The 13,466-nt window shown below is 35.8% G+C and overlaps 1 protein-coding gene across 4 annotated transcripts in view; it reads left to right on the forward strand.

Annotated features, from left to right (window-relative positions):
- The window catches only part of LRRC7 (leucine rich repeat containing 7), a 553,650-nt gene that overhangs the window by 192,776 nt on the left and 347,408 nt on the right, over nucleotides 1-13,466 (forward strand). For all 4 annotated transcript variants that reach the window (XM_043575239.1, XM_043575241.1, XM_043575242.1 and 1 more), the window contains exon 3: nucleotides 2,502-2,704. In XM_043575239.1, the coding sequence (XP_043431174.1) occupies nucleotides 2,502-2,704 (203 nt within the window). The remainder of the gene's footprint in view (nucleotides 1-2,501; nucleotides 2,705-13,466) is intronic.

The following is a 13,466-nucleotide window of genomic DNA, read 5'->3' on the forward strand; positions in this document are numbered from 1 at the left end:
ATATCACCTCATGCCAGTCAGAGTGGCCAAAATGAACAAATCAGGAGACTAGATGCTGGAGAGGATGCGGAGAAATGGGAACCCTCTTGCACTGTTGGTGGGAATGCAAACTGGTGCAGCCACTCTGGAAAACAGTGTGGAGGTTCCTCAAAAAATTAAAAATAGACCTACCCTATGACCCAGCAGTAGCACTGCTAGGAATTTATCCAAGGGATACAGGAGTACTGATGCATAGGGGCACTTGTACCCCAATGTTTATAGCAGCACTCTCAGCAATAGCCAAATTATGGAAAGAGCCTAAATGTCCATCAACTGATGAATGGATAAAGAAATTGTGGTTTGTATACACAATGGAGTACTACATGGTAATGAGAAAGAATGAAATATGGCCCTTTGTAGCAACGTGGATGGAACTGGAGAGTGTGATGCTAAGTGAAATAAGCCATACAGAGAAAAACAGATACCATATGTTTTCACTCTTATGTGGATCCTGAGAAACTTAACAGAAACCCATGGGGGAGGGGAAGGAAAAAAAAAAAAAGAGGTTAGAGTGGGAGAGAGCCAAAGCATAAGAGACTCTTAAAAACTGAGAACAAACTGAGGGTTGATGGGGGTGGGAGGGAGGGGAGGGTGGGTGATGGGTATTGAAGAGGGCACCTTTTGGGATGAGCACTGGGTGTTGTATGGAAACCAATTTGACAATAAATTTCATATATTGGGAAAAAAAAGAAAGGTCATTTTTTTTAATGTTTGTAGTTGGCCTTCTACACAATACTAAAGGTAGATAACCATCTGTAAATTCTAACTCATAAACCTGTCCCCTAAATTTCATTTTATTAATTTCATAAGTTAAAACTTGGGCTGAATGTCCAACATCTCCTAAACATTTTCTACTCATTTTCCTCCAAATAGGATTTAACCTGAGCAATTTAAAAAGCAAAATTCTGGGGCACCTGGGTGACTGTTGGCTGAGTGTCCAACTTCAGCTCAGGTCATGATCTCACAGTTCATGAGTTTGAGCCCCACATTAGACTCTGTGCCCACAGGGCAGAGCCTGCTTGAGATTCTCTCTCTCCCTCTCTCTCTCTGCCTCTCTCTCTGTCTCTCAAAATAAATAAATAAACTTAAATAAATAAAAAGCAAAATTCTATATTGTTTTTATAAACTATCACTACTTTCTAGCAATAAACTTATGCTGGTGAGTCAAATAAATGAACCAAAATTTGCATGTTTCAAGTTAATGTTCATTTAGTATTACTCTGCAGCTGGCAAACTGTACTGTGTCCGTGAATTCAAAGATGAGTAAGACAAGAACTTCTCCTCAGAGAACTCACCTAGTGGGGAAATAGAACATGTAATTGGGAAGAAATATGATTAGTGCTCTGAGAACTCAGAGGAAGACTGTAATCATTCTTCCTGGAGAGACATTCACAGAGATAGTGACCTTTTAGTCAGAATGAGAAGTGCTTCAAGCAAATTATCCATAGCTGATGGTGGTTGGGCGGGAGGGAGGGGGGTCCTAAATATATTCATTTATTCATTCATGAATTCATTTGTTTATTCTACATTTATTATGGAATAAATTCATCTACCATATGTCAAGCATCAAGACAAATACAAAACAAATAAAACACTGTTCTACTCTCAAGAGACTTACATTCTAGAAGAATGACATGAAAGTTAATAAATTTGATAAAGTGTTATAATGGCATGTTATAAAAGGCACAGGCCTGTGCAAGATTTTATGGCATTTGGCCAGTTTAATCTAGACAAAGATGTTACAGGAATTCCTGCCATGATTGTAACCTGTTTTCTCCCAGTGAAATCATAGGATTCATAAAGCTAGGTTCTCATTCTGAAGCAAATAACCAGTCTAACTCTAATCTGTAGTTCCAGTACAATAGAAGCTTCATGAAAACAGGGACTTTGTTCAATTTATCACTCTATCCCACTAACTACATCAATGCCTGGAACATAGTGGTTATTTAATAAATGTATGTTCACTAATGGAATGAATTTGTGGGTAAAAAAGAGGTTATCATAAACCTTAGGAATGAAACTTGAATATTTTGGTGGAAATGGAAAAAATATAGTTTTTTCAACAAATTACAGATGTTTGTGTTCTGTAGTGTAATATGCGTAAAATTAAAAAATACTGATTCGTGTGTCAAATGAGAATGTAAGTATGGTGATTGCATTGCACAGAGTCAGGATTGTGTTCTGACTAGATTCTGCCATTCCAAAGCTGTGTGATGATGGGAAATCTCTTAATGTCTGTGAATTCCATCTCTTTGTCATTAAATGGGAATAAAACCTATAGCTTACATACCATACAGGGCTATTCAAGTGTTAATAATATAATGCGCACTTTCTATATAAATTTTAAAGCATCACATAATTATGAAATTTATACTAAAAGTAAATTTCTAAGGCTTTAAATATTACAGGAATTCCCTTCAAAGGTAGACAACTAAGCAGATTGTTTTTCTCTTTTTCTCTAGTGCAGTGCCTGGAGATGACCACCAAACGGAAAATCATCGGCCGACTGGTGCCGTGCCGATGTTTCCGAGGTGAAGAAGAAATCATCTCAGTTTTAGACTACTCCCACTGCAGCCTTCAGCAGGTGCCAAAGGAGGTCTTTAACTTTGAGCGGACATTAGAGGAGCTTTATCTAGATGCCAATCAAATTGAAGAACTACCTAAGGTAATTTTTGACAAAACCTAAAGTATATATACTGTAAATGAGTATTTCATAATTTCAAAGACTTTACTAATGATGTTAGCTATAGCCTTCTATCTGGAAAATTGACAAATTGTTCAAACTGATATAACTTTCCCCAATATTCTTTTTACCTTTTAATACCACTCCATTTGTCATTTCACGTGATATGCTTATAACCAATTGAACTCCATGGAAATCATCATTTTATGAATTATGCATTTAGATCAATATTGGTGCATTGAGATCAATAGTTAGGTTTGGAAAAGAAAGGAAAAACATGACACTCCATTCTAGAACTATAATTTGTATGTTGTGTATTAAGGTAACATTGTTTTTAAAACTTTGAATTGTATGTTCTAAGTCTAGGAAATACTTTTACACACACACACACACACACACACACACACACACATACTACTATTATGAAAACCATGCTGTCGTTTCCGGAATTTTGAATCTTTGATTATTATAGACATTACTGGATTTATATGACATACAAGTATAAGCACAGTGTAGCTAAAAATTTTAACTAATATCAAACTTTGTGCACACACGCATACATACACATTGCCATTATGACATTATGCTATGCAAAGGAAATGTCCTTGTTCTCTACCGCAGAAAAGATTGGATGATAAGAGAGTAGCTAACGCAGACCAAAACCGCACAGCAGAGAGTTTCAAAATCTAAATCATTGTATATTAATGATCATTTAAATAAGTGACTTATATTAAGTAGTTGGTATGGCATTTATCTGTGAAGGATTTACACCATGGCTCAAAGGGAAACAAAAAAATGTCTTGCAATACATTTCCATTGCTTATGCTTAAAAAATGCATATTAAATACCTAGAAACCAGAAAAAGAACCTTCCATAATAAAAGCTAGCTTCATTATCAAATTCTGAGAATAATATGCTGATCAAAACAAATTATGATTAGTTGTTTCCACTTAGGATTATGAATTATGGTGTTTATATAATACTTCAGAGACAGGAACTATTTAATGTGTACTTCAAAACCAAAATACTTCATTTTTGACAATCAAAGTATATAGTGTCATCTTGGATCTTTGGTCAGGAGGTGTGGGTCAGTCCTAAAGGAAGTTTTAACTATATAGATTAGCATGTACATGCACATCGAATAGAGACTGGCATGAGCTGAGCTTTTTCTCCCAAAGAATATGAACTTCTTGAGAACAGAGATGGCACCTTATTCATCTTTGCCTCCCTGTACAGGAACATTCATGGTGACTTTCACATAATGGATATTCAATCTCTTTGTTGTTGCCGCTAGGTAAAACAATGCAGAGAACTTCGTGTATTGCAGAACTTGATTAGCAAAACTGTGTAAGGTTTAAATGATTCATAAATGTGACATTTAGTTTGAATTTAGAAAAATAAGTACAAGTGTTTTTTTAGAGTAGGCTAATATAAGATTGCCAGATTAAGTAAAGGACATCCCATGAAATTTGAATTTTTAACTAAAAATCAGAAGATTTGTGGTATAATTATGCTCTAAATATTGCATTTGATATACTAAAAAAAAGGATTATTTATCTTAGCATCCTGTATTTTTGTTTGTTAAATCTTCACACCCCTAAGCCAACTAGTTATTTAAAATCATTTTCTAGATCCATGCAACAGTTTCCATAAGACAAATAGTAAAAGCATGGTTACTTTTTTTTAAGTTTATTTATTTATTTTGAGAAGGTGTGTGTGTGTGGGGGGGGGAGAGGCAGAGAGAAAGAGGGAGAGAGAGAATCCCAAGCAGGCTCCAGGGCTTGAACTCACAAACCGTGAGATCATGACCTGAGCTGAAGTCAGATGTTTCTCCTACTGAGCCACCTAGGTGCCCCAAAACATGGTTTATTAATCAAGCAAGTATTTATTTAGTGTCTATTCTTTTTACATAGTGTTTGAGGCTATAGGGGGATACAAGAGACATAAATCTCAATCCTTACTCTTAAGGATCTAACAACCTAATTACAGAGAAAACTGAAGCATTAGAAGCAAAAGCATGATAGCGTGTAATCAGAGCCCAGGAGCCAAATACCATGGTAGAGGAGTTTCATCCTTGCAGGTGGAGTGAGAGGGCTTGACCAAAAGGTATAGATGCAAAAATTGAGATGGTATATATGGAGAGGGAGATGAGAGTAACAGCAGAACTGTGATGAGTCTAGAGCTGCAGTTACATGTGAGGGAGTGTCAACAATATGTAGGTAGAAGAGAGAGAACAGGGAAGACCCAGATTAGGAAAGGTCTTGAGAGTTGCACAGCATTGTTTGACTTGATGCATTAGGCAGATAATGTCATTAGAGAGCTTACATATCAAGTAAGTAACTAGGAGCCTAAGTGAGCTTGGATTAACAATACATATAAATTGGGTGGCTAAATTGATTAAGTGTCTGGCTTTTGATTTTGGCTCAGGTCATGATCTTACAGTTCATGAGTTCGAGCCCCACATTGGGCTCTGCAGCCAATGGTGCAGAGCCTGCTTGGGATTCTCTCTCTCTTTCCCTCTCTCTCTGCCACTTACCCTCTTGTGCTCTTTCTCTCTCAAGATAAATAAATAAACAAAAAATAATAATACAAGTGAAACAAAGACTCAATGTAATTTCCCAGTGTATTGAATTGAGGAAAAATTGTTGGTATGCTGTATATATTTCAAATATTTTTCACATAATCTCTCAAGGTTTCTTTGAGTTTCCAAATTCAAAGTTGTTGCTAAAACAGTCCTGTGTTACTTTCTTCTAATGTATTTGATATTGAGATATGTTCTAAATTATCTGACATTGAGATATGATCATAATAGTACATGGATATATTTGTGCATATTAGAAAAATAAGAAGTTAAGAAATAAAAACTCTCTCTTTCTGAGAAGAGCAAGAAAGTCCTTATTTGTTCTTAGGTCTCATTGGCCTTAACTGTGTTACATGTTCATTGCTGATCCAATCCCTTTGCTGTGAAATCCACTATGGCAAGAAAAATGAGATTACTTTGATTGAGTTAAACAATGATGAGCCACCTCTGTGGATTTGTGATTGCCGGCTGAAACAAAAAGCAAAAAGGGAAGGGATGCAAGGACTCTAGGGAGATTACCACAATGCACACTTCAAACAAAATGTTATGCAGTCATTGCTTCGTGAGGAAAAGTTGCTATTAATCAGACAATTTACAAAGTTTTTAAGGATTTGTAAACAAAGTATTGAGTCTCTAGGGAGTTTAATCTTCAAAGTTAAATGAAATGAAACCCTATTTGTCTGCCATCTTATTTTATTGTTTTCTTTGTGTTTCCTTGGCATTGTTACCATGGCGACTTCAAATTTGTTGAGTAAATGAGATAGCTATTTGTATTTTTGATTTTACATTATGGTAAGAATTACCTTTTGCAAATGTTTTAATTTTCTTTTTCTTTCTGATATTTTATACTGAGAATTTTCTAGCTGGCCAAGAATTTCTATTGTAAGATGTTATACAACAGGTATAGAACAGTGTCAATGTTAATGACATTAGAAAAAAGTATGTCAAAACTGTCAGAAAAGATGCAAAAATAGAAGTGAAAGAACAGGAAGTTTTTTGATTAAGAATAGTTCAATCTGGGGGCGCCTGGGTGGCGCAGTCAGTTAAGCGTCCGACATCAGCCAGGTCACGATCTCGCGGTCCGTGAGTTCGAGCCCCGCGTCGGGCTCTGGGCTGACTGCTCAGAGCCTGGAGCCTGTTTCCGATTCTGTGTCTCCCTCTCTCTCTGCCCCTCCCCCGTTCATGCTCTGTCTCTCTCTGTCCCAAAAATAAATAAATGTTGAAAAAAAAAAAAAAAAAGAATAGTTCAATCTGTGTTAGTTAATTTTCTGTAGTAAAAGGTAAAAATACAAAATGACATGTCTTTCACACAGTGATAGAAAACCCACACAGCTTATAATTTAGTACTGTTTTGCTTTCTATTTTGAACCAGGAACTTAAAATTATATACAGAGTGATAGACCATAACAGGTGTATATTATATACAAAGTAGTATGGGAAGGCAAAGTAAAAAAAAAAAAAAAAAAAAAAAAAAAAACAATAAGGAGAAAAACTGCTGAGAAACTTCTTGAAACTGAAGGAGAACTCTAAAAAAGAGAAAAGAAATAATTTTGGAAAAGTTAATATGTGACCAAAATTGAAAGATATAGAGAGTGATTTGGGTAGGTGAGGTCAATTTAACCATATATAAAAGAGGATGGAACTAAATCTGAAGCACCCTACCTACAAAATTTTCTTCATATTAAAACTTACAACCTACTCTTGAAATATTTTACAGGTTAAGAGCCTGACCTTTGGACCCAGACAAACCTGGGATTAGATCATAGCACTGCTTTTTGGTTGAGAAGATATTTTATTTTCTGGGAGTCTCAGTTTCATCTTTAGCAAAACTGGGAAAATAATAGAGGTTACTAGTAGTGAGATAGATGACAGATAACAGGTAGATAAATAGATGAGTATTGGTGAGATAATGTATGTGGAACACCTTGAATAGAAAAATATTCAATAATCGGTATTCATTATTCTCCTCTCACAGATGAAGGAAAATTCCCATGTTAATTACCCTGAGTAAAAGAAAAGTAAGATTTTGTAACATCTCAAGGTAGTTCTGGGCATTGGCTCTCTAACAAAAACTGTTGTGGCATGACTTTATTTCTGCCTGAAAGTTCCAAAGACAGCTTCTAGGAAAACAATTCCCTGACTACAATGGGTGATAGGTTTTTGACTCTACCAGCTGCACCAGCAGGTTTGTGATAGCATCACTGTTTTCCCAGAAAATTTCTTTGATTCACAGAATCACAATGTTGTATTATTTTTAAGTAGGAGCAACCTTGGAGATTATTTTATTTAGCCCTCAATTATTACTAATAAGCAAATCCAGGCCAGGAAAGTTAATTAGCTTCTCTTAGCCCACATAGGATGTTAGATTCCTGTCGAAAACTATTACCAAATACGGTGTATTCATTAGGGTAGAATAGGTTATGCTGCAGTAACAACAAGTCAAAAGTTCAGCGCACAAATGAACAAAAGTTTTTCTTGGTGTCCAGTGAGTGTTGGAAGGAAGCACTGCCCTTTAGGTATCCACAGTCAACTAGTCTAACTTTCCACCCAGTGCAGAAATGTTAACTTTTTGTTGCTCTCGCAACACTCATCCAACCTCTTCATGAACATTTCTATTAGTGAAAGAAATCATTAAATTAAGAAGCACATTAGTGTATTATTAGAAAGTTCTGGTTATTAGAATGTTCAACAATATGTTAATGATGTTTACCCATATTCATTCATCTAAAACTGCGTGAGGTACTTGGTGTGATACAAAGATTATTAAGGCATGCCTTCTCTGGACAAGGAACTATGCTTGAGCCTTCAAATATTTGAAAGGCATTCATATGCTTTGCCTTAGAGTTCTATTTTTCCAAGGCAAGTTTCCAAATTTCTCTGACATTTTTCAAAGACATGCTTTCTAAAGCTTCACCATCTTGGTTGCAATATTCTGGACACATTCTAATTATTAGCTTGGCTTTAGACATTGATACATCAATTAAAAAAATATCTGTCCGTGTGGAAATATTCCACAGAGGAATAAACAAAATGTGAAAGAACTCAGGAGAGAGGTCAGAGTTGGAGATGGATTTAAGAGTCATCTACCTAGAGTTGAGAATTAGAACTAGAAGACAAGATCATGTCCCTGATTGCTGAGAAACAAATAATTAAAATTTTAAAAACAAAACGATAGTACAAAACTACCAGAGGACTTGCCTAGAACTTAACCTTGGTTTCCCCCCAGTAGTCATGGCAACTGTATGTACAAGGATAAAATAAGGAAATTTTATTATGCTCATGTAGGTAAAAATAAATAAATAAATAAATAAATAAATAAATACCTCCATGGGTAAGAGGAATATGACATCTGAATTAATCTTGATCTCGGTTTCTATAGCTTACAAAAAACTATTGGTTCATAAAGAATAGAAGATAAGGATAGCCCTAATTGTGTAGTACTATCAAAGCTAATTCTGGAAATTTCCAGTCTTCCAAGACATTTGAAATTGAAGGTCATGAGCATTTTACTTAGAAAATATGAGATTTAAATACGAGAAAGGATAGGTTCTAGCTTTCTATCAAAATGCCATAAAACATTCAGAAGGTCACAAAACAGTTATCATCATACAACATTTAATGATACAACTATTGTAAAATGATTAGCAAGAAAACCAAAGAAACAAATATTCATTTGAATATTAAACTTTACATTCTTAAACCTTGCTGATTATCTGGAGGCATATTGACAATGTCTCCAGGCGGCCTCTGTTTCCCCAGCCTGACCCACATCAGTTGATTCCTCACTTCTGGATTTCAAAATCCAGCAAAGCATGGCAACTGACATTCTCTTTCTTGCTAAATAAACATTTTAAAGTCTCATACAAGACTTTTATTATTTTACTGTAAAAGAATGCTTTCACAGCCAAAGTGGAAAACATTCATAAACACAGAATAAATGGCATTCTTTCACAAGAAAAGGTAGGCAGTAAACCTACACTCTTAAAAAAAAGCAGTTTTATTGAGATATAATTTACATACCTATCAAATTCGCCCTCCCAAAATATACAATTTAGTGCTTTTATTATATTCGCAGAATTGTAATACCATCACCACTGTCTAATCCTAGAAAATATTAATCATCCCCTCAAAATGCACTCTACCTGTTAGCAGTCACTCCTCATTCTTTGCTTCCCCTAGTCCCTGGAAATTTCTTTATGGTTGTGCCTATTTTGGACATCTCATCTAAGTGTAATCACACAACATAGGGCCTTTTGTGACTGGCTTTTTTCACTGAGCATAATGTTTTCTAGTTTCATTGACCTTGTAGCATGTGCCAGTACTTCATCCCTTTTTATTGCCAAATAGTATCCCTTTGCATGGATATACCACATACCACTTTTAAAAATAAGATATGACACTTTGTGAAATGCAGGCAAATTGCTAAAAGTGTTATTTTTCTGTAATCTAAGTGTGTAATTATTTTCCGAATACAAATACATCAGTTTTGAGCTTTATAATCCATAGTATACATGAAGTTGAGCTCCAGTATCCAACTACCTCAGTATTTTGTTTTCAATGAAGCAGTTGCTTAAATTCAAGTTCCCAAAGGTATATAATAAAAATGAAAGTAAGCTCTTACCAATATACATCTAATATACAGTATTGTCAGTAAGCTGACAGATCCTAGAAAAAATGCCTACATATCTATCAGTTGCTTCTCCAGGGAAACAGACAGATGCTTGGGATCCAGGGACCAGGCAAGGGCTACATTAAAAAACATTGTTTGGTGGGGGTGCCTGGGCGACTCAGTCAGTTGAACCTCTGACTTCGGCTCAGGTCATGATCTCACAGTAGGAGAGGTGGAGCCCCACATGGGCTGAGTGTTGACAGCGCAGAGCCTGCTTTGGATCCTCTGTCTCCCTCTCTCTCTGCCTCTCCCCAGCTCTCTCTCTCTCTCTCTCTCTCTCTCTCTCTCTTTCTCAAAAATAAATAAACATTAAAAAATGTTTTTTAATAATAAAAAAAATAAAAATTACAAAAAAACATTGCTTGGTGCCCACTGCTCACGTTGGTCACTCACGCAGGGCTGTGCAGCTGAAACATTGATCCTACAACCTGAAGCAGTCAGGAATTTATCAAAGAGGGATATTTTAGACGGATGGAAATTTTGTCATGGCGTGGCTCCAGTCACTGGGCCATGAATAGCAAAAATCCTCACTGACTCTACAGAAAATAAACAAGCAACAAAAATGCTCCTGAATTGTGCCAGCAGCCAGCAGGTAAAATAGAGCTCAAAGTTAATGACCGGCAAATGAGCTATGACAACTGTGTTGGAGCTGTTTGTCCTGAGCCTGCACGTTAAAGCCAAGGAGCCCTCTGCTTAGAGACACGGCCCCTGCTCCTCCCTTTGCCAGCATTCCACATGGCCTGTGCCTTCATTTCCTTCAGGTCTGTGTTCAGACATCACCTTACCAAAGAAGTTTTGACCTTCTATGAAATAACAACACCTGCCACCACTACCACCACCACTTGATCCTTCCAACAAAATTTAAGACTTAGTTACATCTCTCGAGTTTTTGTACATTTCAGTTGTGTTAACCAGTATTAAGATACTGCCTAAATACTTAATCATCGTAATAAAACATCAGCATAGATAGCTTCCTCTGATATGTCTGTTAGTTTAGACATAAAATAGTTATTGCTACAACTACTAGTTGTTAGTTATTTTATCAAAGAGTATGACCTTTGATGGTGGCCAGAGGTGAGGAAGGACAGGAAAAATTAGAGCATATCAACCTAGGACACAGAAACTAAAACTCATTTAATGGTGGTTTGTTTAATTTTTGATGCTGATTCTGGGAGTTGAAATGAGGTACGGTAATTTTTGTGGCTTCTCCATAATTCACGACCTAATACCCTGCAGTCTCCATTTTTTGTTTTACTCTCACAACTCTAGGGTTGTGCCTATTTCGGACATCTCATCTAAGTATAATCATACAACATAGGGCCTTTGGTGACTGGCTTTTTTTTCACTGAACATAATGTTTTCCATAATGTACTTTAACCATATAAAGTAAATCTGTCACAATATTTTCTCAAATTAAGGAAGATTAAGGAATGTGTTCTCTGACTCTAAAACAGTCCACAGAGGGATGTCATGAAGTGCACTGTCACATATATGGGGATGGAGGAGGAATAAATCCTCTAAACTTAATTTCTTTCAAACTTAATGTTTTGTGATTCACTCAGTTGAAATTCCTTTTAAATAGATAACAATGATAAGCAATAGAAGAAAGTGTTCTGACAAACAGAATAGTGACTGTAATCACCGGTTATTATCACATAATAATGGAACAACGTAAAGAAGTCTAGAGAAAGCGGGCCTAGGTTTAAACACAAGTTCTGATACTAGTTAGCTATGTACCTTCAGACATATTATTTAACCCCTTTGAACCTTAGCTTCTTCATTCCCAGTAGGTACAAACAAATTTGTTCTTGTTCATTTCTGAGGAGTGTGGTGAGGATCCAATAACATAAAGTATCTGAAAGCTCTATGAGAACAATAAAATGAAAAATAACTCTTGAGTAAACAGAAATGACTTAGTGTGGTAAGAAAGGGCACATATTTGATAAAGTTGATTTTTTCATTAATAGAAATTTAGACAAATCCAGTGGCACAATCACACACAAAAAATTTAATTGGTAAACAAATGATGGGGATTTTCTTTGAATATGGATTTATAGTTGTCTCAGTTTTTTTTTTCTTTTTGTTTTTGTTTTTTAAAATATAGGCCACAAAACCAACTGTCCAGTTTAGGTAAAGATGAACATTTATTGGAAATATATCAGGGGCTCATTAACTTAATAGGAGCCTAGAGAACTTTACCTGGGAAAAGGATAAGAACCAAGAGAGCTCTGGATTGCTGCACAGAATCCGCAGCACGGTAGCAGCATGGGTCGCGCACTGCTGCTCTTGTGAGGAACGCAACCTCCAAACACCCCCATGTAATCATGATGCTTGTCCAAGATACTAATTCCACATTCCTCCCCAAGTAATATACAAAGAGAGATGCCCTTGAAAGGAAGGTCAAGGTTCTAATGGAAAAAGAGGAGAGTGGATGCTGGACAAGCAAAAAAACAGTGTCCTCCAATGTTTTACGTATCATATATCTTCAATTTAATTGATTCTTTTTTTCTTTTTATTCACTGATATTTGCTAACCAGGATTCAGCAGTCTGAGGGCATGTTTTCCTGAGGCCTTTGAAATCAAGGGCACTTGCTTATGTTGTGAGAAATCTAATGAGATCAAAGGAGCCACAGAAGAAATATTTTAGGGCATACAAATCTCAAAATGCTAGTTCATGATTCTAACTTTAGTTTATCAAAACTTGGATGATAATTGATCCTTTTTTCTTCTACTCCAAGGAATCTTTCAAAATGGAAGGCACTACTTGTATGACTATAGTTGCTGATTAAACAATTGTCATGATTGAGAAATATGAAAAGCCTTGCCCTAGATTAAACATGGCCTAAATTTACAAATGGCGAACATGAAAACTACCACTTGTTTAATAAAGTTGCCTCAGTTTTTGAACTGCACGTTAACAAATAATTCCTTAAGTATTTATCTTTCAGACACAAAGAATTATCCATAACCTTGGCATTTTACATGAATAAATAGCCTCACATATATCTATGGAGGGTTCTTCTAAGATCCTGGGTTTAAATAAAAGGGGGGGGGAAAGACCTTTTTAATTCTATCACTCCCTCAAAGATATTCATGGTGCATCACTCCCTCCTCCAGTGCCAGAGGTATGGAATTTATCTGAATATATAAAACCACCTCCAGAATGACACTTTCACATGAGTGATGCATACGTAATCAAAATTTGACTTTGTTTAATCTCTTGCCTGAAGCATCTTTCTCCAAATATGTTAGTTTATTACAATTATTTTGGCATTCAAATGTGTACCTTTTTTTTTCAGTAAATAAAGATGTAAATGGATTCTGTAGGGGCTCAAGGGACAGTGAGATGAAGAAAAAATTTGTGAAAAACATAGTTTATATGTGGAAGATTTTAGATCATTGTTATCATACTCTGCTTTCTATTTTTGTTTAAAATATTTTGCTGTTTGAATGTTTATAGTATCAATTTCTCTTATTTATGTATCAGTGAGAAA

The sequence above is a fragment of the Prionailurus bengalensis genome, chromosome C1 (genome assembly GCF_016509475.1).
Source record: "Prionailurus bengalensis isolate Pbe53 chromosome C1, Fcat_Pben_1.1_paternal_pri, whole genome shotgun sequence".
NCBI lineage: Eukaryota > Metazoa > Chordata > Mammalia > Carnivora > Felidae > Prionailurus > Prionailurus bengalensis.